The following is a 23,305-nucleotide window of genomic DNA, read 5'->3' on the forward strand; positions in this document are numbered from 1 at the left end:
GCACAGAAGCAGGCCCATCGTGCTCTTGAAAAAGCTATCCAAATCAATCCCTATCCCCCGCTCTAGCTTCGCAAATTTAGAGATTGTGTCATAGAACTTGTGTTCAAAAACACTTCTTTCTTAACTGGAGTGTCCAGTAGTTTTTTCCCCCCCGCACTTCTTAAAGTTTTTCCACGTTCTGATGTTGGGATAAAGGATTAAGTGAGAATTGTTTTGTATCTGAAGTTGGATTTCCTTGTTCTTGTTTTGCTGAGTTACACAGTTGTACACTGGAGTTAAAAATGAGTAACGTGTCCAGAATGATGAATTTTCTTTTTAAAGATTGTTGTCAACATCACTTTCTTTTTTCTCCAGCCAGATGTTCTCACCAGTCACTTTGTCCCACCCACACACATCATAGAAGTCGCCTACAATGTGCAACCTATACTTAGTTTTTATTTTTTTTAATGTGTTTGTAAAGGATGTTGGCTCTGGTTCCTGACTTGCAGCACAACGACCCCATGACCCTCCGGATCGGCTGTGAATAGCATGGAAATAAACAGCAATCGCATTAAAATAGACGTACTTTCAACCTACAAACATGACCATTTGTACGGGAATGGTTCGAATTTGTGACTTTAAAATCTCTGGTTACAAATGTGTTCAGTGATGTGGCTGTTCAAAGTAAAAGGAACATTTTTTTTTAGAGCCACAGAAATTACAGTCCAGCATGTCATGTCGGTGCTGGCTCTTTGAAGCGCTCCGAGATGTTGCCCCACATTATGTCAATGCAAGTTGTCGTTGAAAGAGCAACCTGTTCAGTTTCATTTACCTGCCTTTCCCCTAAACCCCTGCAAATTACTCCTTCAGGCGACACAATAAACCAAAGCCATGTCTGCCTGTTGGGAAAATGCTAAAGATCCCATGGCACTATTCGAGAAGAGGAAGGGAGTTTCTCCTGGTGTCCTGGCCAAAAATTCCCCAAATAGAATTGGCCATAGCTGTTTGTGGGACACTGCTGTGCACAAATTGGCAGCCGCGTTTGCCCACAAAAAACAGTCATTCCACTCCACAAAATATTCTGTGAAGCTCTTTGAGATGAGCTCCTGACTTGAAAGGCACTATACCAAAAGCCAGGATTATTGTATAATAATAATAATTTGGCCGCTCAATCCGCGGCTGTTTGTGGGACGCTGCTGTGCGCAATTGGCTGCCGTGTTTCACCCACAAAATACAAGGTCAATTCACTTTACAGTATATTCTGTGAAGCGCTTTGAGACGTCTCGAAGACGCTGATAAGGTGCTACACCAAACACAAGGATTCTTATTGTATCTGGTATCCTCTTGAAAACAAATCTGGATATGATCCGGCTTCCCCCACTGCACGTGCCATCATCACGGCTCTGTATAAAACAATTCTCTTATCAACTCAGTGTTAGTTTATTGACCACAAAGTTCAGAGGAAGAGCATGTGTACCATTCTTCCGGTGCTGTTAGCTTCCAAAAGGAAAAGAGATTTCAGAAAATAAAGCAACACTCAACTGGTGAGGAAGCAGAAGTAGAATAGCCAAATTTTGGCAGTGTTTTTCGGTTGAAGTTTTTATTAAAACTAGAGTTGAATTCAATTTGCATTCCATGAGGGGTGTGAATGCGGCCAGAGTGAGTCATCTATAGCATATAGCATATAGTTTATGCTTTACGTACTGGAGGACAATAACAACTTACATTTTTACAGCACCTTTTAAGTGCGGTAATGACTCAGTGCAAGAGGCCAAGCAAGCAGGGTGGGGAAGGAGGGAGAAGGGAAGGGTTTTCAGGAGGCTTTTGAAAAATTAAGTATAGGAGGTGAAGCAGAGGGATTGAAGAGGGAGGGGGCAGAGAGTATGGGTATAGGTTTAAAGCTTGTCATAGCGTAGGTGGGGATGTGAATTTAGGATAAGCTGGAGCTTGTGGACGGTAGATTGAGGGAAGCTGGTGAGGAGAGCGCTGGAGACGTGGAGCCTGAACATCACAACAACAGCAAAATTACATTTGTAAAGTGCCTTTCATGTCGGAAGGACGTCCCAAGGCACTGACCAGTCGGGAATCAGGACCCGAGCATGGCGTGGATGGGGGGCGCGAGGGCAGGGTTAGGATGACGGAAGGCAGAGAGGTAGGAGGGCGGCTGAAGGCACGGTCGAAAAGAAGGGTCTTGAGCTGTGCCTTGAAGGAGGCAAGGGAGGGAGCAAGGCGAAGGGATTGTGGGATGAAGGTAATGACTAAGGGTTTCAAGCGCATTGAGATAGGGATGGAGGCAGGAGATGTGGTGAAGATGAAGAAAAAGAGGCTTAGTCCGGATGGGCACTATATCAAATACAAGGATTATTATCATTATTAAAAAAGAGTTGAGGTTTGATCAGAATGCCAAGGTTGCGCATTGGCTCATTGAGGTGGAGCGAGCGACTGGGAAGGTTGCTATATAATCACTGGCCAAGAATAGCAAATGTGCCTGTCATGTTAAATTCCACAGCCTGGAATTTGTGTTGTTTTTCTTAAGACAGTCAGCCCACCCTAAACATTCACGAAATCATCATCCTGAATGAGAATAATAGTGGTATTCTCTCTGCCAAAGTATTAATAATAAATAATAATAGTCTTTGCATTTGATACAGCGCCTTATCACATTTTCAAAGCGCTTCATAGAATTTATCAAGTGAATGGACTGTATATTTTGTGGGTGAAACACAGAAGCCAATTACGCACAGCACTGTCCCACAAACAGCCGTGGAGTGAGTGACCAAATTGTTATTTTTTTTAAGGAATTATTACCTGCAGAAAAGTGATCCGCCAATCGACTAACAACCAGATTCCTAATTACTGCTTGGTAAACAGAGGCACGTGGAGTAAGGAAACTTGCCTAACATTTTGTCCTGCGCAGGGATCAAACACAGGTCCTTTCGCTTGCGAGCCATTATATTAGAAGTGAAAGGCAAAATACTGCAGGTGCTGGAAATCTGAAGTAAAACAGAAGTGGCTGGGAACACTCAGCAGGTCAGGCAGCATCTATGGAGAGAGGAAAATTAGTGAATGTTTCAAGTCGATGACCTTTCGTCATCTTGTGAGGTATTGTTACTCCGAAAAGCTGTTTCTAGTAATCAGTAAATGTAAATGTGTATATGAGACCTCAGCAGCTGTGCTGTTAATGTCAGCAGAGTTTACGTGATAATGAGTTGACAGTGTGGGATATCCTGCCCCCGCATCATGAGAGCGTGTCAAAAGGAAATCTCTTTGTCCTGTTTGTGTTGAACGTGTGTTGTACGTTTTGATTCCAAAAGACTTGAACCGAGACAGCTTTGCAAGTATAAGTTAAGGGTCGCAGAGAAAATTTTACATCTATAATAAAGCGATTTACATTTGTTTAGCGCCTTTCATGTTGGGACAAAAATGATAATCCTAATGATAATGATATTAGTGTATTACTACTAATACTATTATTACTTCGGTGTATGTGACCGGCTCTACAAGGCTACAGCAGGGTTTTCTCATCTGTCCACTAAAGGATTCCATGCCATCAAAAGCTGTCTCTGTCTTATTACTAGGGATCAGACTAACTGCAGAGATCTCACCCTGTTACATTGTGAAACAGACTCCTTAAACCTGGATGAAATGCTTCCAGGTAGTTGTGTATGATATACAGCTAATAGGTAACCAGTCACGTACAGCAATTAAACAGCGTCAGCTCTGATTTCACTAAGAAAGTTGTATTTTTTACTAACATACTTTCTCCAGAAACCAAGTCTTGTGGGATCTCTGGTTCCCTTTTTGAGGTATTGTTATTCAGTATCTGCTCAGCTTGAGCTTGCAGCTATTTGAAACTCTATTCTATGAATAAAAAGTTAGTTTGGCCCGTGTGCAGATCGAGCGAATGTCTGCCTACACAGTGTGCTAACTTTCACTCAGCTCCCTGAGACCATCTGGTGGCAGAAGACTTGTACCACTGCCGAGATCCTTGTAAAGGCCATGACACTGACCTAGAAATTACGCTGTTAAACAAGAACACAGTGTTTGAAAAGTTAATATTGCCGTCAACAAAGAGCTTAGTCTGTTCCACCAATTATTGTGGAAACTCCAATGTGGGAGACCACTTGAGGTAAATAAAACCGGGTTAATTATAGGATCCTGAAGTTTTCTGCCATGGTTTTGCACAATCTGGTTCTTTTGATGTATCTTTCTTTAACAATGCATTTCCTTTTCACATAATTACTCCATAAACCTTTTTTTTTTGGCAAGTAGGCCGGAGCTGTCCTCAATATCAAAGCTAGTATCAATGTGTGTTTATTCCAGAGGCGACTTTGACCTTATTGTGCAGCAAGACCCCACAAGTCATTTTTTTTTCTCTCATGAAATTTCTCATTGCGGGAAGGATGTCGCAACGCACTGACACGAGGACAACTATTTCCTTCTTTGGCTTTCAATGACCTTGAACTACACTTAATATTCGGAGGTCAGAGACCCAGTTCGGACAAGACACTAAATTGCTAATGAAAATGTTGGCAATGAATGCTGGATTAGTATTCGGTAATGTTCATACCATGTTACACAATAGGATTAGAATTATACTGTCAGGAGGTAAAGTTGTACACTCACTGACATCCTCAAGAACCCGGCCTATCTGCCCACCACTCTTTCCGGGTGATGTGATCCCATTTACGTGGATAATTTTCTCCTGATTTTTTTTCTTCCAATTCGTTTTTTTTTTTGTGGTGGTGGCGGGGGAATGATGGATAGTTGTTTGAGATTCAAACATTTTGTCTGTTTTCTAAAATCTACAGTCAAAAGTCTACAGTTCTCGGATTTGGGTTCTGTCCTTTTGAATGGTTAAGTTGAGTATATAATATAGTGAAGACCAAAGGTAATACAGGAGTTGGGATCAGTAAATACCATCCAGCGTAACGGAGCAGTCGATTTTCAGCGCTTCTCCTGACATGAAAGGCTCTATGTCAAATGCAACAATTATATATTTTTTATTACTGACATAGCACCTTTCACGTCAGAACATCTCAAACTGCTTCACAAGATTTAGTGTAAAGTGTTGTGTATGTTTTAGGCAACTGCAGTGGCCAACTTGTACTCAGCAATGTCCTACAAACAGCACTGAAGTGAATAATAATAATCCTTGCATTTGATACAGCGTCGTATCACATCTTCAAGACGTCTCAAAGCACTTCATAGAATATACTGTAAAGTGAATTGATTATATTTTGTGGGCGAAACACGGCAGCCAATTGTGTACAGCAGTGTCCCACAAACAGTCGTTAATTGAGTGACCCAATTTATTATTTTTTTTTAAGTAATTATTACCCCAGAAAGGTGACCCGCCAATCAACTAACAACCGGGTTCCTACCTACTGCCAGGAGGTGTGTGGAATAAGGAAACTTGCCCAACATTTCGCCCTGCCTGGAACCGAACCCAGGTCTCTCGCTTACGAGGCGAGTTTTCTAACCACTGAGCGACAGGACGCCACATGATCAATGTTTTCACCAGGACTTGTCGGCCAGGACATTGTGAAAACTCCCTTCGCGTTTAGAGCAGTGCCGTTGGATCTTTAACGTCTACTTCAATAGGAAGATGGGATATCGGTTTAACGTCTCATCTGAAGAATGGCACCTCAGAGAGTGCAGCGCATTGTCAGCCGAGACTATGCGTTCAAGGTTCTGACTTGGAGCTTAAACCCACAACCTTCTGACTCGGAAGCAAACGTTACCAATTGAGCAATGCTGACACCCAAGTGTTTTCTGATGGCATAAGCTGTGGGGAAACCCCTTTGAGATTCCTCATCGTTAAAGTCTTATGTAGTGGCGTTAGGAATTTCTCCCCCACATATATTACTCAGCCTGTGGAAAATCTAATCTTTTGGAAAATAAGACAGCCACAGCTTTATAGAAACCGGCCAAGAGGGAGAAGTTGCTTCCGTTGCCAATCGTGGAAAGTGGAATCGTTTTAATTACATTTTTCTTCAGGTTGCTATCAGAATTTTTCCATGAAGAGGATGGAAAATGTCCCACAATTCTCCAGATAAGATTTTATGTGGAAAAAGATAGCAATTTAAAATGGCTTTGACATTTCTCGGAATGCATTTCAGAGGCATGCAGCAGCCTGAAGCAAGAGATAAATTCTGTGTCTCCTTTTTTTAAGATTCAAAATTCCTGCTCCTTTTACACGAGGGTGGATAAAAAGAAAATCAGAGGATTAAAATCTGTCGCGTTCTTATTCTTAAGGTTATAGTCTTAACATTTGAATCCCCCCCCCACTTGTCCTTGAATCCCCTATCAGTAGATTCATTTTTGTCACAAATAATTCGCCCAAATGCTTTAATTAGTACTTCTATAATTTCACCCCTTTCTCTGCTGCAATAGGAAGAGTTCTCATCTCTCTATCCTCTCCTCACAGCTATATTCTTGCATCTCCAATATCATCCTCATGAACCTATGGTGCACTTTCTCCCTATGTCTAACAACTTTTCTATACAATGTGGTGTCCAAAACTTCACACACTATTCTGGTTGTGGTTAACCAATGCATTACACGGATTCATCAGCACTTCCTTTTGCATTCAATCCAAGAGCATTGCATGCATTAGGACTGAGCCAATTCAGTTGTGCAATATTGTTTCATGGGAATGGAGTGAATGTGATTGATTTGTTATACATATACTAACCTCTTAAAATGCTAATGGTAGATACGATCTTACTGACTTGATGCATTTTGTTTTGGTCAGCCCGGGTGTTTGACATATGCAAGACACCATCACCCTGTTTAAGAGTATCCAAATCAAACTGAGTTCAATGCCTCCCATCTACATGTGGAAATTCTCATGCTTTGGAATGAATGTGCACTCTCTCCTGGAAGCGCGTATCCTGCTTGCCTAATACCGGAAAGTATTAGACTCAGGCTGGGCAGAGCCAAAGTGTGGGGATTCCAGAGTGTGCTGCTGGGAATATGCTGGATTTGAACCAGATAGAGCCAAAAAGATTGCCATTGAAAGCATTTCTGGCAAGCTTTCCACTGCTATCCACTGAGGATCACCTTACCCGGCTTGCCAGGTTAACAAGAATTGAATGGGAAGATTACTGATGAGCCACGATGGCTGGGCTGCCATCAGCAGTGCCCTGCATTCCTTTCTGCCTCAGGAGTACCATAGAGCACCATAGAGGGTTGACTCATTTCCAACGTTCCATAGACATGTTTACCTCCCTCCCCCCTTCCTGCCCCTCTACTTGACGCATCATGCAGAGGATGCTATAATATTTCACCTACAGGTATTTCATTTGTAATATTCAATTTAACATTCGGTGACAGGTAAAACCTCGCTGCCTCTGAACCTTTGTCCCATTTTTAAACCTATTAGTGGAGTTGTCAATGCTGGCCAGATGGCGCTGGCTGTGCAGGACTTCATTTTCATGAGATAGCATCTCAACCAGCGTCCAGGCAATCTCACAATGTCATCCTGAAAATAACTGACCCTTTATCATCACGTGGAAACATTCTGTATTGTAAGGCGCTTTATTATTAATACCTTCATTATTAGTACCGCAGAAGTCTTGTTTTAACAGTAGCACTTTGAGACGTCCTCCTGAAATGAAAGGCACTATATCAAATGCCAGGCTCGTTGTCGTTTACTGCACGAACAATGGCACAGAGAGGTTTAATTACCATTGTGTTAAAACATCCATTGGTCATTCAAAGGAACAAAATGCTTAAGACTTTTAATATCGAGAGACAAACGCCAAGATGTTTAATCTGTGTCCTTTCTGTTCATTTGCAGGACGAGGAAAATGGAAATGGAAGAGGTGAGTTTTTATTATGGATACCTTTACTGTGTGCTGACTCCCATTTCAACGCCAGTTTAAAAAGCAGTTTGTGTTTGCTGTTGTGGGTGAGGAAATAGTTTATTGACTCAAATCAGAGAGGATATTGTTGGTTTTAAAAAACAACTTTGTGGGTTTATTGCATGAGTCTGTCTGTACCTGTCGCTATATCAACCTGTCTGCTCCTTTCGCTCAGCAGGCTCCAGCCTGCCCCACGTCCCCGGCCTGGCCCGCCCCACCATCGGCAGTCTCTCTACTCCAACGCTTTGGAACTTCATCCCACAGTCTGTTCACCTTTCTCCCTCCCTTGCCTCCTGCAAGGCGTATTTCAAGACCTTCCTCTTCGACCGCACCTGCCCTCCACTTCTCCTGACCCAACCCCCAGCTTGGGTCCAAATCCCTGACCGTCCAGCGCATTGGGATGTGTTCACGTGTAGGAGGCATACATGTGTGGAACTGAGTCTGGCTTGGATGCTCTTAATAATAATAACAATAATAATAATACTCGCATTTGATTTACTGCTTTATCACGTCGTTGAGACGTCTCAAAGTGTTTCACAGAATATACTGTAAAGTGAATTGACTGTATATTTTGTGGGTGAAATGCGGCAGCCAATTGCGCACAGCAGCGTCCCACAGACAGTCGTAAATTGAGTGACCTTTTCTTTTGAGGGACTATTAGCCCTGGAAAGCAATCCGCTAATCGACTAACAACCAAGTTTTCTACTTACTGCTCGGTAAACAGAGGTCCAGTAAGGAAGGAAACGTGCCTAAGATTTTGCCCTGCCCAGTAATCAAACTCAGTCCTCTCGCTTGCGAGGCGAGTGCTCTAACCAATTCGCTACAGGACTCCAGAATTAAGCAAGTTGACGGGTTTCTGAATATGTCAAACATGTAGCTGACCCAAATAAAATCATTTTCAAATAGGGAGATGGCAAGTGACCTGAAATGGGAGATGTGCTATTTACTGGGTGTCCACAAGATGAGTTCGCCGCTGTATAATTTTGTTGATCTGTCGTCATTTAACTTCACAGGCCAGGAAAAGGGCAAAGTGGAGCCCATGGATACCATCTTTGTTAAAAGTGTGAAGGAAGGTGGACCGGCACATCAAGCTGGACTGTGTACAGGTAAAAGAAATTTAATTTCCCCCCCGAGATATTTTATATCTTCTTCCTGAAAGGGGTTAGACAACCCCAGTCAATAGGTACGCACAAATATGCTGCAGCTCAATGCACCCATTTCTCTATCAGCTACAGTTGGTGCAGACCGTACAAGCTTGGACAGGTTTGATATTCTCAAGCCATATTGATTCCTCTGGAGGAGACGATCTTAAAGGATTTTAAACAAGAGAAGCTAAACTGTGAGACTGGTTAACTCAGCGTTGACGTGTGACTATGCGGGTCGGTGCGAGAGCATTAAAATGCAAGCGTTGTGCAGTTTATATGAAATCCTGGCGTATTCATGCACTCGTGTTTTATTTGTGATATTTTGCACGAATAGCACAACTTAAATTAGTCAAAAACAAAATTTCATTGTAGAGCGCCTTTCAGGTCGGGAGGACGTCCCAAGGCGCTGGACAGTCAGTGCTTCCGACCCGAACGTGGCCTGCGGTGTGAGACAGTGGCGGAGCCGGGCGATGTTGCAGAGGTGGGGGAAGGCAGAGCGGGTCATGGCGCAGGTGTGGGATAAAAAAGGATGGTTGAGGGTCAAACAAGACCCCAAGGTTCCGGACATGGTGGATGCGCCTGAGGTGTGGAGGCGCTGACGGGAGCCGATCAGGAGGCCCTCAGTTTTGCTCACGTTCAACTGAAGAAAGTTAGCTTTGTTCACGCTTCATATTGGTGTGTTTATCCATTGTGTTCTATCACTGAACGCGCATTTGAAATAAACAAAACGTTTTTACTTTGGTTTTTAACGTATTCGAAAATTCATTGAATAGTTTCAGTAAAAGTTGGCCGGTCGTACAGAAAGCTGGCAAATTCTGAGTGTTGTTAGAGTGAAATCCTTTAACACACAGACACTCGTTTGATGTGAAAATAACGTGTAACGATCCAAGTTCATGACTTAAGCAGTGATAGTAAGTAGCTCTATTTGCAAGCTGCCCCTGCTCAGTGTATTTTTCCAGGAACTGATTGAAATACTCACCTTGCAGAAAAGTCAATATACACCATCAGCAGGAAAAACAATCTTCCTGTGGAGCACACAAGGAAGACATTTATGTCTTCTCCATGTGCTTGGTTGTCCACTCTATTGGTACCAATTGTTTGCAGTACAACTCAGAGGTGTTCGATCTTACACAGAATGGTTTCAGAGTGCTTAGGATCATTTCTGCTTGCTTAACCCGTGCTGGCAATTATCATCCGCCACCCACACAGCTTTGGTGATGGGTGCTATCCTAATCGGAATTTTATAACCATTCCCCCTCCTCCCAAACAGATGTTTCATGGTACCTGAGGGTCACACGTCGACAGGACTAATAAATTTTGTAAAGCAATTATTTTGGGTTTCTGCTGCCTCATTGTGTTAATGTCAATGTCGAGTCCAGCGATGAACCGGGGAGAGATTGTTTTAGATGTTAGCGTTACTTGTGAGCCCCACATATCAGCTGAAAATGGCATCAGAGAACAAGATAAAGGGAACAGAACCCCGGCATGGACACTCGGTGACAGTGCCGGGACTGGTTGGGTGTTTAGTGTATGTGCATGGTTTGTGTTTCCATGTCTCCGGGTGTTTTGGTTTGTGTTGCCGTGCGTGTGTGTGTACTGTGCACATCGAGGGCCATCCGTGATCGGCAAATGAGCTCTAGCACATGTATGTAACGCACACAAGACGTTCCCCCATCCTGTTTAAAGAGAGTGTCCTCCCAAAATGTGTGCACATCCTGTGTGTTAACCTGTCTGCACTCCCCATAAAGAGGGCCGGGTTGGCAGAGGGAGAGGGTACTAGACGCACCGTGTAACTGTGGTCTGTAAAACAGAACCCCCGGGGGAAGCCTCAGCCCCTCCGTGTGGGTTTACTCTGTGACCAGAATCAGCACTGAGCTTAATTACCTAAATGCTTCGCCTTTCCATCTGAGCTTACGTTGCTTGCAAAGTTTAAAAAAAAATCAACCTACTCACTTAACAACAACAACAACAACTTTCACTCATACAGAGCCCTCCATGAAGGGTAGCATCGCAGAGCGCTTAACAGTGGCGGAGCATTATTCCGAACCGGGGGCGGGGAGGTGGCCGTAACCACGGTCGAAGAGGAAGGTTTTGAGGCGGGACTTGAAAGAGGGGAGCGAGGGGTCAAGGCGGAGGGATTGAGGGAGAGTGTTCCAGAGTTTTGGGACGGAGTGCCTGAAAGCGCGACCTTCGATGGTGGGGGGGCGGAGGGCGCGAGGGACGAGCAAGAGGCCGGTACCAGTCGAGCAGAGGCGCCGGGTGGTGGATTGGGGAGTGAGGAGGTCGGAGAGGTCGGGAGGAGCCAGAGAATGAAGGGATTTGAACACGAGTGTGAGGATCTTGAAGTTGATTCTTTCGGTGATGGGGAGCCTGGGCCGGAACTGGCGAGATGTGGGTACGGCGTTTGGTCCGGGTCAGTGTGCGGGCGGCAGAGTTCTGAATGAGCTGGATCTTTTGAAAAGTGGAGCTGTTGAGACCGACGAGGAGTGCGTTTGAGTACTTATTTCCATAAAATAAGCGCAACTTATAGCTAAAGGGGTTTTTAAAAAGAACTTAAAATTATTTTACTTTAGTTTTTTATTGCACTGACTGAAAATGGGTCGGGCAGTTATTAATGTTGCTCTGTTGAAGTCCAGGATTCACTTTGAAATCGCCTCGCCTGGCGAGAGGGTATGATATCTAACTGCACATTAAAGCAAGCCAGAATGTTACCGACAGATTGGCGCGAAATTAAGAGTTGTACGTTTCAGGCTTTATCTGATTTTCTATATAAGCTTTCTTGACTGCTTGTATTTACTGTTGGTCAACACTTTAGTTTGCTTTTTGTTTTGTTCATCTACTAGTCATTTGGCATCAAGTTTCTTTTGTGGGCTGGTAACCCAGAGCCTGTTTTACTAACATTAATCCACTCTGTCCGAGTCCATCTTGGGAACTTTCCAGTGCCACAGCTCTGAACAATAGCATCTGTGATTCAGTTCCTGTTGTGGGCTGGTGCAACAATATAATGTCAAAGATAGATTATTGTTTAGTCTGTCTCAAGGCTTTAAATGTCAGCCTGATATATGGGTGATGGATTGATACTACCTACACTTATTTCAGTAATACAGTTTTAAAGTTACTTTTTATTTTCTTGTTCACACATCAGGAATTTCCTTAACAGCTGCCTCTGCCTTATGTTGCATATACAGCTGCAAACTGCGCTTGTTATTTGCTTTCTGGGTGCGAAAGATTATTTTGTTCATTTCTAGTCGAAGATGAATCGAGACTGGAGGCTCGAGCGTACGTGACCTAACTTGCATGGAGGTGCTGACAAGGAACGGGAGGAGAAAAGCAATGCTGATATGCAACAAAGAATGAGCATGCCAGTCTCATTCTTGCCAGAGGGAGGGAGTGCAAATTAAGTGACTAGGTGACTGTCTGGATACAGGGCGTGTTTTGGGGGAAATTATACTTTTGTAATACTTTTCAGAAGGAGGAAAGATTTCTATTAAAATAACCACCACCTGCCCTTTGGGAACAGATTAACTATTAAAGATGCCAAGCATTAGCGTAGCAGCTATACAGTGTGGACCTGAATAGAGAGTAACACCACACCGGGTAATGAAGAATGGACTAAGTTCTGACTGAATGGTGTTTAATAAACAGTGCTTTAATTGATTAATGCTGAGGTCTGAGAGATCCCGACCCCAACAGTGTGAACATTCATTTGCGTATAATGTTATTTCTCATTTGTCATCCCATTGTGGGTAAGTGAACATGTTAACAAAGCAAATAGTGGAACATTGAACATGTGTATTAAGCTTGAGAATTCAAAGTCTCCTCCTTGTATTTTTTAACAGGGGATCGCATTGTGAAAGTGAATGGAGAGAGTATAATTGGCAAAACGTATTCTCAAGTAATAGCCCTAATTCAAAACAGGTAAGTGAATCATGTTCAAAAGACACCTCTTTGTTTCGCTTGTGACTCAGCTCTTTGCCCAGGAGGAGAAGTCGTGTAATGCGAGTTTACAGAGGTCTGTTGTCCGCCAACAGGAAAATGATGTTTCTTGTACAAGTATAGAATGTCACAGCACAAAAACGGGCCATCGGCCGGTCAAATCTAAATTGGTGTTTTCTCCACTTGAGGCACCGAATCTGATCCACTCACGTGTTTCCTACTTATACCTTTTAATATTCTGAGCTGCCGAGTCTAGCCTTTCTTCCCCATTCTTCCTAGGAGAGACGGTCATTCCTCATTCATGAGCTGTATACAAACTGATAGAACTCACTATCAACAGCAACCCCTAGCAACCTTGACGCACTAGTTCTTTTCACCAACAATGATAAGGAACAGAGTGCAGCCCTGATAGTGATTGTGTATCTCCTTAATCTCCATACTATCCCCACCCACAGTATTTATCCAGCTCAGTTGTTGCAGAATCAACTGTTTGTTTTGATCGTTCACTACTGATCAGTCAATGGCAGGTGCTCCTTTTTGACTTTTGCTTTGCCTTTGTTTTTATAGGCTTTTAATTCATCAAATCGTTCATCAAATATATATATTGTATATATACTGTATATATAAAACACTGCTCCGCAAACCAAATTCTGGTCTGAATATAAATTTGTGAATTAGGTTAATTAGGATAATAATACCTTGTCATTCTTGCCTCCTCCATTCAGTAGCAAAATATTGGAGCTTTCAGTTATGCCAAAAGATGAAGACATTTTGCAGGTGGTAAGTTACACACAGTTTTAATTTCTTATTCTGATACTTTTGAGTCATATATGCACCCTTTACTGTGCTAGAAAAATGGTCAGTGTGATTTCCTTAGCCAAGTTCTTGATGGAATCACTGTTACATGTCATGGTGGTAAACTCATTCAATAGAAATGCAGGTAACTGCTAGAATCTTTAAAAATCGGAGCAAAGAAAGAGGCCATTCAGCCCATCTAGCTAATTCATCCACTAGCTCATCCGCTGGAGCTAGGGACTTTCAATCCTAATTCTCTGATTAGATGGGGGCATTTTTCATCAAGTCATGTTGATATTAAAATCTTTCTACTGTATTTAAATGCAGTGATTTCTAATGGGCTTCTTCAAATCACTGTCAACAACCCCTTTTCCCAGGAACCCTGCTCCAGAAGTCAATTTGGTTGGAGAGTTCACGTGGTTCTGAAGAACTGCTCATTTACAAGGCTCAGATTTCTTATTAAGGAATAGTACTAATACAAGCGAGAGACCTGTGTTTAATTCCAGGCAGGGCAAAATGTTGGGCAAGTTTCTTACTCCGCACGCCTCCATTTACCTAGCAGTAAGTAGAAACCCGGTTGTTAGTCGATTGGCAGATTGCTTTTCCGGGGATAATAGGCCCTCAAAAAAAAATTGATTACTCAATCCAAGACTGTTTGTGGGACGCTGCTGTGCACAATTGGCTACTGCGTTTCGCCCACAAAATATACAGTCCATCCACTTTACAGTATATTCTGTGCTTTGAGATGTCTAGAAGATGTGAAAAGCGCTATATCAAATGCAAGGATTGTTATTTATTGTTATTATTATCCGCCAAATAAATTGCAAAGCAATTTCTAGGAACCTGCAATTTGTAATTTGTTTGGATGGAATGGTTCTCTGCTCAAATACATAATGATAAATGCATATTGGATACTGGCATAATTTGCTTAATTGCCCGAAAGATAGCCAGTCAATTTCATTCTTACCAATATATGTAGTTAGTTTGGCTGATTGCATGGTTGAGCAGCTGACCTGTGAGTAGTGTTGCCAATTCAGTTTGGAAGTAGAATATTGCAGGAGGAATGGTTGCTGCCATAAAATGAGACAAATCGGTAATATCAGCCAGGACAACAGATAGCCTCATTGCTACTCAGAGACGTAGAAAAATGTAAGAAATTGAAAGAAAAGATGAAATGGAACAAATTAACCAGTGAAGCCAAGTTTTTTTTTACGCTTAAATTAAAATTGTGTACATTTAACCAACCAGAGTGTATAATAGGTTTATAACTATGTTGCAATGATTCATTTGTACAAGCTCAAACAGGCGCCTGTGAAGTGTTTACGCTGATTAATCAGTGGGAATGCGCATAAAAACAGACCGTCAGATACAAGGTTCTGGGTGCTATTCCTCAATCTCAGACACATTAATTTGTTCCGTATGCTTGTTCTGTGATGGTTCCATCATGGCTCCCAGTGTGCCCGTGTGTATCGGATATACAGCTTAATTGCCGTCAGGGAAGAGAAAGGTTAGACAAGGTTCCCATTGCCTGTTGATACGCAATGACTGCTGCTGAAGTTATTCTGTGTGGGAGTGTGTGTGAGAGAGAGAGAAAGAGAGTTGGGGGCGATGACGAACGTCAGGTGCAGACAGAATCACACTCTTGTTATCTCCCGACGGAATAGCCAGCCAGGGTTTCCTGGTCAGGCGCACACTATGAAGAATGGTGAATGAGGGACATTGAGACCCTCGGATGAATCAGCGAGTTTGAGAGGTGGGGAGTGAAAATTAAAGAGCTGAAAAACAAGAGGAAACGTTTAATTCCAGAATGAGCTTCGAGAATGACGTGATATATTCACGTTGCTGTTTCAAGCATGAGATCTTTATCTTGTAATTTAATCGCGCACAGTTGCTGAATGACAGAAAAGCTGCAGGTCCCACTTTAAGGGTTTGAATTCTGCTGGAGGTTTGGCTTTCAAAATCTCATCATCTTTCATGTAACATCTGCAAAATGGCTTTTTGGAGTTAAATTTAGAATTCTATCGTTTTCATAATCATTGGGGGCTGTGGATTTGCAGACCGTCATAAATCGACTCCATCTGGCTTGCCGCTACACAGCAGCTGGGATGGCTGTCATTGTATGTCAGCCCTGAAATGTTTTAGGTACAAAATCTCTGTGTTGGGTGATTGATTTTCAAGGCAAAGTGGCCGTTGTATAAAGACGGTAATGGCAGGAAAAAGAACCAGATAGGGATACCGCACTGCCCAGCCCATTTATCTGTGCCATTGGAGCCCAGTTGAAGGGGTCGATGACCTGACTCCCTTTGAAATGTTTTGTCACAAGGAACATTCCTCCTCCCTGAGCACATTAATTAGGCAGTGAACCCCACCAACACCATTAGGCGCTCTGAGACGCTACCCTGTGTGGAGGGCGCTGTATACATACAAGTTGTTGCTGTTGTACACCTTCCTCAACCCCCCCTCCGCCCGGCTCCTCACTCCATCCTTCTCCCAAGCAGTTAGCCGGTTCTCAGACACCGGGAAATCCGTCCCCGTGCTTAAGAGTATCAAAACCATCACAGGGGAGGGGGTAACCAAGGGAAGCCTTCTTGTTCCGCATTCCCAAACTTAATACTGTCTAGTGTGGGTGTTACATGGAAGAAAATTCCAATGGGAAATGGCACTATTTACAGAGTTGGCATATATATATTGATATGACAGTAATCGCACAGTAATATTGCTATGGTAAATTATTCTTCAGTCTCAAATGTATTATTATGTTATTATATAATATTTTAAGGTTAATTGTTTTCGGGGAATATTTGGTGCTAATCTGTCCAATCAAAAAACAACTTTTGTTTCAGCAACTAGATTTTGTAGTAATAAAGTTCTTTGCTTTGGGAAAGGTTCATGCTAACTTTTTTTTATTACTGCACTTTAATAGTCTCCGGCTGCTCCTTCCAAATCATATGTGTTCCTAGCCAAGCCCACATTAAGGGTGTAACTGCATTCTTGTGGTCTGTTCCACTAAGGTAAACTCGTGACGTGAGTCTGAAATGTTGCGTGAAGGCTTAGATCAAGTTAATGTGAGGGGAATGTGCTGCCACTGTTAGAATGCAGTTACGCTGTTCCGGAGCTGTTTTTACCTTGAGAATGTTTATGTGATTTATTTCTGAGCTCCTGATTCTGGATGGAAAAATGTGAACAATTGTAAAATGGCACACTCGTAAGCAAACCCAACCTGAGCTTGAGAGACATTGAGTGCAGTAATGATAAGTCAGGGTCATATAAATGACTAAAACCTGGCTTTTCTGTTTTAACAAGGGAACAACGCAGGTTAGTTGCTGGATTGTTTTAACTTTCGAGTAACCCAAGGTTATCGTTTCCATTATAAACTGATCTCATTATTTGGTGGTGTATTTCGGCATTTCTTTGGTACTTTTAGACTTGTTTTGGCAATCATTAGGTAATTGTATTGTAAAAGATTGACGGGTGCAAAGTTTCTGCTGGCAAGTCTCAGTGCAGGCTGCTGGTTGTATAATGCTTTTTATGGCTTCATTTATTCTGTCTACCTTTTTTTTAAAAAAAACTTTTTTTGAAATGTTCATTGCTGATGACCTAATCATTGATATTCCATGGAGGAAAAAGACTTTGGAAAGTGACCGAAGTTCATTGTGTGAATAAGATGAAGGACCTTGGGTTAATGACTCGTATCCAGTTCCATTCTATCCAGCCTGACAGCTCGCCCGACCCAATTGACTAATGAGACGACCTGGATTTAATGAGGTTGAAGTTACACGGTTTAGTTAAGGCTTGAGACCTTTAAAGCTCTGTCTTTTATCCAATTTCCGAAACATTGCAGTTTTTTTTACGAATAGTGCAGCCTTTTGGTGAGAGCTGGAGCTTACAGGTGAGAAGGTCTCTGCTTAGAATCCTGGTCAAGGCTGCGTCTGGCTGGTCGGGGCTGCGTCTGGCTGGTCGGGGCTGCGTCTGGCTGGTCGGGGCTGCGTCTGGCTGGTCGGGGCTGCGTCTGGCTGGTCGGGGCTGCGTCTGGCTGGTCGGGGCTGCGTCTGGCTGGTCGGGGCTGCGTCTGGCTGGTCGGGGCTGCGTCTGGCTGGTCGGGGCTACGTTTGGCTGCTGAGGGACTGTGTTTGGCTGCTGAAGGGCTGTGCCTGGCTGCTGAGGGGCTGTGTTTGGTTGGTCAGGGCTGTGTTTGGCTGGTCTCAGCCGCGTGGGGAAGCTAAATTGGGCCTAATTTTCCCAGGATAAGGAATGGGCTCCTGCTCCTAATTGTGTGAGGATGGGATCGCCAGGTGGGGAGAGGTCAGGGTGGTTTGTGACAGTTGAATAGAGTGCTGGTATTTACTGCCAAGGCTCGCATTTGAGCGATGGCCACTTGGGTGAAGAACTGGAGGTCAACCAGTGTCCGTGGATGACACCCAAGCAAGAGCAGACCAGGAGTGGACAAGCACATACCAGTGGGGAGAAATCACACAAAATTTATGAAAAATCTTAGCAATACGTTTAAACTAGATATTTCACATGACAGAAACTGAAAACGAATCATTTCTCTTAGGTGTTAGAAAAGGGATGTTAATGGTGATGTTTGTTCTTTAAATTGTGATGCGAAATGTATTTATTGTGCACCTTCCTATTGAAATAATCTAACACAACTTGTTCCTCCATCGTTTCTCATGGACCTTTGGCTTCTGTGCTGTTTTTCTCCCTCGCAGCTCAAAACCCACTTCACTTCTTCTTTTAATCCTAACCTCCTTGACAACTGAAGTCTTCTCAGCCTGTTCTTTAATGTATGTTTCCCATTGTTCTTTCCTCGTTCTTGCCTCCATGCAGCCCCCTTCATCTGGGAGGGCAGGCGAGCAAGCTGTGTACTTCTGCATAACCTCAGCACCAATGCCATTCCATGCTCAGCTGACAGGAGACACTTGTGAGGTGAGATTCCCGAAATTAGCTATTAGCCAAACCATCCCTCTTACTCTTGCCATGATTCTTCCACCAAGTATCCTGATGGAGAACTCATGGAACTAATCGCCAAAGGATTCATTGCTATTAAGGCATTGCCCAGCCTCCCATATCATGGGGAGCACTTTGGGATTCGCACAGTAAATGTGACTGACTGGTGCTTTATCGAGAAATAGTTTTACAATTTTTAAAAAAAAGCAATGTTTGATCAGTGTTTACTCCATATTCAACATGAGAGTTAATTAAGTGGACGTTTGGAAAACAGAACAGGAGGGATGGCATTAAGACTTCTTTGAGACCTCTCAGAGACCTCAAAGAAGGCGCTATATAAAATGCAAGGATAATTATTATATTATTAAGCATCGTGGAGCAGGGCAAATTGAGGATCTTTTGAAGCCTTTCGGGGTTAACTTTTCATAACCCTGACCACAAAGTAACTGAACAAGTCAAATCCTAAATTACAGCCTTTGCTGTAAATGCTAAGGAGATTGGCAAACAATGTCTCCCTGGATATTGTGTAATCCCAGAACCACTAACACAGTGCCAGGAAAGTGGCCTTCAATTAGCGGCATTGAAAATCAGATTGTAGGTAATTCCAACTCCCAAGAAGTTTCGAAAGGCGTTTTATAAGTTCCGTGACCAACTTGCCCTGAAATCTGAGTCATTTTGACATTGACTGGAATAATCTGTCACATCATTGGTTTGAGAACCATGCAGATCCACACTGGGGTCTTACAGTACAGGATCTTTATTCCCTGTCCCACGCTGACGCTAGTTTGACACACCTCGTGGGTGTGATTTGGGCCAGAGGCTAACAATGGGGTTTAATTTATGGTGACTCGAAATATATAATTGTACAGTTTCTAAAGCTTCAAATGTCCTGAAGAATGCCTTCAGTAATTCTTCATTTCTTATTAAAAAAAACCTTTATCTCAAATTAGACCTAATTTCTAGGCCCAAAGTTAAGATTAATTGTACCAGTTAACTATTTCAGGTCTTTATAATAGAAACATAGATATTTTCTGAACAGAAAAGCCCTTGTATCTTGTCACTTTTTCCTGTTTTTTTCCAATTTATTCTTTTAACAATGCACTTCTCAGTTCTTTCCCCATATTCTTAATGTTTTTACAGCTCAGACGTTTATCCAAGTTCTCTTTTGAACAATTCTGCTGACTCGGTCTCAACAGCAAATAAATTCCACCCTTTAATTTAAGAAATTCTTTCTAACCTCTTCACTATTCTGCTTAAAAATTGCTGATCCTAAGTCTTCACTTGCTGAGATTCTGGTCCAGGATACGGAAAGAGGAGATGTTCGGGCTTGGGACTTTAACAATGTGTGTATGTTTTGCAGGCGTACTCTCAGGATGCTTATCTGAAGGGCAATGATCCGTATTCTGGTAGTGCTTGCCATATTCCCGAGCCACCTCCTGTTTGCTACCCTCGACAGATCTTCACACACTCAGCAATGACCCAGACCAAGCAGCCTTTACTAAATGAATCTTCGCAGGGAAGGCAGATCGACAACAGGATTTACAACACTGGTTCTGACCGAGGATTCTATTCTGACCCCTCATCGCCACTGGAAAGTGCTCCCACCACCAGCCCCCCTGCCAGCGTGTGGGGCGAGGGAAGGACTAGAACACGGTCAGCAGATATTCTGGCTGAGGTTGGGGTAAGTCATTCAGGCCCCGTGCACCATTCAGAGGAGATACCGTATGGAACTAAACCACAGAGGTCAGTCCCGGTCAGAGGAAGGTCTGTTTCTTCCACTTCAAACATCACACCAGGTAGTTCTGTTATGCAGAATCCGATAAGCAGCAATTATATTTCAGTCACCTCTGCTATGCAAGAGAGGTATGGGAGACCTTCTAAAAATGTATCCACAGTTACAAACCACGGTGTTTACATGGGTCCAAAGAGCAACAAGGATCCAAGGAATTGCATAAGTTCCAAAGACACAAGGGCAAATGATCATTTTCATTCTGATAGGATTAAAGTAACATGGGAACATCTTGCACCCTCCAAAGCAATAGGTAAACGAGCAGGAGATTATCAATACAACCCTCCCAGTTGGCGCTCTGCCCAGTTACCTCGTCGCAGTTCATCCCAGGACCGCAGTTACAGTGATTTGGCCCCCAAATATAAGAGTTATTCTCAGGACCGGCTTGAAGAGACTTCTCTACACAAACACTGGCCTCATAGTGCTTCCCAGGATACATTACTTTCACCTGTGGGTGACTCGTGGAGTTATAGAACACACTCAGAAGACTATTTGGAACAATGTGGTCGATCTATGGAGAGCTTAACAGCGAACACTTCTGGGGGTGGATGGATATGGCCAAATTCAAGGTCTGGAGGAACAAGTGAAGGAGTTCACAGGTCTGGTGTATCAGAACAGATGCTTAGGCAACAGTACCGACAAGCTGGAGATCCACTGCTGCGCGGTCAGAAGCAGTCCCACACATCCCTACAGAACTCTAATGACTTGAACGCACCCTGCAAAAATGCTAACTCTAGGATGTTTAGTCCTCCCCAACAGCACTACAAGAATGACGCTGTGCCTGCTCACTCTGTAAAGCGGGCACATATTGCACCTGCAGGTCAACTCTCTGTCAGTGTTAATCAAGGTAAAATATATGTGGCAAACAGGACAGCATCTGGTTTTGTGCCAGCAGCCACAGTCGCCAGAGCTGATAAGTGTTCACCTGCTCAAGTCCAGCGAATCGACGTCCCTGCTGTTCAAGACCAAAGACTGACCAATCACGATCGGCAGGGCATCTTGTACCTAAAGCAGGTGGACAAGACTTCTGGTCGGGCCACGCACCATCAGGACACCAGACAGTTTGCTGTCACAAAGACGGCTGCTGGGGTTTCTGAAATCACGGAATGTGCCAGTGAAATTTCTCCGGGGTTTTCACACAAGGAACAGGAACAAACGCACACAAATGAAGCTGTCATTTTAAGGCAAAAGCCACCGACTGGGCGTAGAGTGCCACAACCTCTAAGACACCCATCATACATGATAGCTGTGGATTTGCCTGAACCTCTGCTGTCTGCCGACTCTCCTGGCCAGAGTCCTGTGGAGCAGACAAAGATGAAGGCAACGGACCTAAAGTCATCAGAGGACTCATTGGCTTCAATTCCGTATATAGGTACGTGAAAAACACTCAACAAATGTCAATGTGTGTGCTACATTTTTAAGACAAATGTTTTCAAGCTTCAGTGTGTCAGCGTGGCTCAATTGGTAGCACTCTTGCCCCGACTCAGCAAGTTGTGCACACATGTTGGGAGTCTGAGTTTAGGGTTTAGGCTAATATTCCATTACAGTTTGCTACCATTGTTGGAGATGCAGTTTTTTGGATGAGACGTTAAGCTGGTGTCTCATCGGCCTGTTCAGGTGGACGCTAGAGATCCCAGGGCACTATTAGAAAAGAGAAGAGAGTTTCTCCCTGTGTTATGGCCAATAATCCCAGGAAAAATGCATAATTCACAGTTATTATACAGTAAAATCCTGTGAAGCGCTTTGAGACGTGTCTACGACGTGATAAGGCACGACATTAAATGCAAGAATTATTATTATCTGGGACATCACGGTCCCCAGCCACCAATTAGTAGTTGAAACCAGCAAACAGCATTGCAACATTGCTAGAACAACAACAACAACTTGGATTTATATAGCGCCCTCCACGCCGGACGCCGTCTCAGAGCGCTTCTCAGTAACGGATCCCGGGGCTGAGCCGAGGGGGGAGGGGAGGAAGGTGACCAAAGGCGCGGTCGAAAAGAAAGGTCTTCAGCAGAGACCTGAAAATAGGAAGGGATGGAGCGAGGCGAAGGGAGTGAGGAAGTGAGTTCCAGAACCTCGGGGCATAGTGGCTGAAGGCACGGCCGCTGAGGGTGGAGCGGAGGACTCGGGGGACGGATGAGGAGGAGGCCAGATGCTTAGAACAGATGCTCCTAAGTGTTGGATAAAGGCAGGTCCTCACGAATGTACGGCAAGACCTTGTTAATTCAGGCACTGAGGATCCGTTCTTGGTCATCTGATTACACTTGAGGAGGACATGATACAGTAACTAGCTCATCTCCAAGGTTAAACAGGGAAAAATCAATGTGTTCCCATTTGCCCACAAATATACAGTCAATTCACTTTAGTGTGTTCTGTGAAGCGCTTTGGGACGTCCTCCCGACGTGAAAAGCGCTATATCAAATGCAAGGATTATTATTATTATTATTATTGATCTCCCTCTGTATGTCAGGTGAGAACAGAGCTTTCTGTCAGACAACCTGCCGACAATCACTGTCAAGTCTCAATCCAAAAAACTTGGTGAGACGGCAGCTAGAATATTGTGTGCTGTTTTGGTCTCCTTATTTAAGAAAGGACATACTCGCCTTAGAGGGGGTGCAGCATAGATTCACTAGGTTGGTTCCTGGGATGAGGGGGTTGACCTGTGAGGGCAGGTTGAGTAAACTAGGCCTATATTCTCTAGAATATGGAAGAATTAGAGGTGATCTTATAGAAACCTATAAGATTCTTAAGGGTCTTGACAAGAGATGCCATGAGACTGTTTAACCCTGCTGGGAGAATCTAAAATTAGGGGTCATAGTCTCAAGATTAAGGGTCAGTCA

General features: G+C 43.5%; 1 protein-coding gene across 1 annotated transcript in view; it reads left to right on the forward strand.

Moving 5' to 3' along the window:
• Positions 1 to 23,305, forward strand: part of LOC103185703 (rho GTPase-activating protein 23) — a 98,450-nt gene that overhangs the window by 33,995 nt on the left and 41,150 nt on the right. The window contains exons 3-7 of the mRNA XM_007904340.2: positions 7,784 to 7,808; positions 8,861 to 8,953; positions 12,832 to 12,910; positions 13,654 to 13,708; positions 20,034 to 21,834. Coding sequence (XP_007902531.2) covers positions 7,784 to 7,808; positions 8,861 to 8,953; positions 12,832 to 12,910; positions 13,654 to 13,708; positions 20,034 to 21,834 — 2,053 coding nt within the window. The remainder of the gene's footprint in view (positions 1 to 7,783; positions 7,809 to 8,860; positions 8,954 to 12,831; positions 12,911 to 13,653; positions 13,709 to 20,033; positions 21,835 to 23,305) is intronic.

The sequence above is a fragment of the Callorhinchus milii genome, unplaced genomic scaffold, assembly GCF_018977255.1.
Source record: "Callorhinchus milii isolate IMCB2004 unplaced genomic scaffold, IMCB_Cmil_1.0 Scaffold23, whole genome shotgun sequence".
Classification (NCBI taxonomy): domain Eukaryota; kingdom Metazoa; phylum Chordata; class Chondrichthyes; order Chimaeriformes; family Callorhinchidae; genus Callorhinchus; species Callorhinchus milii.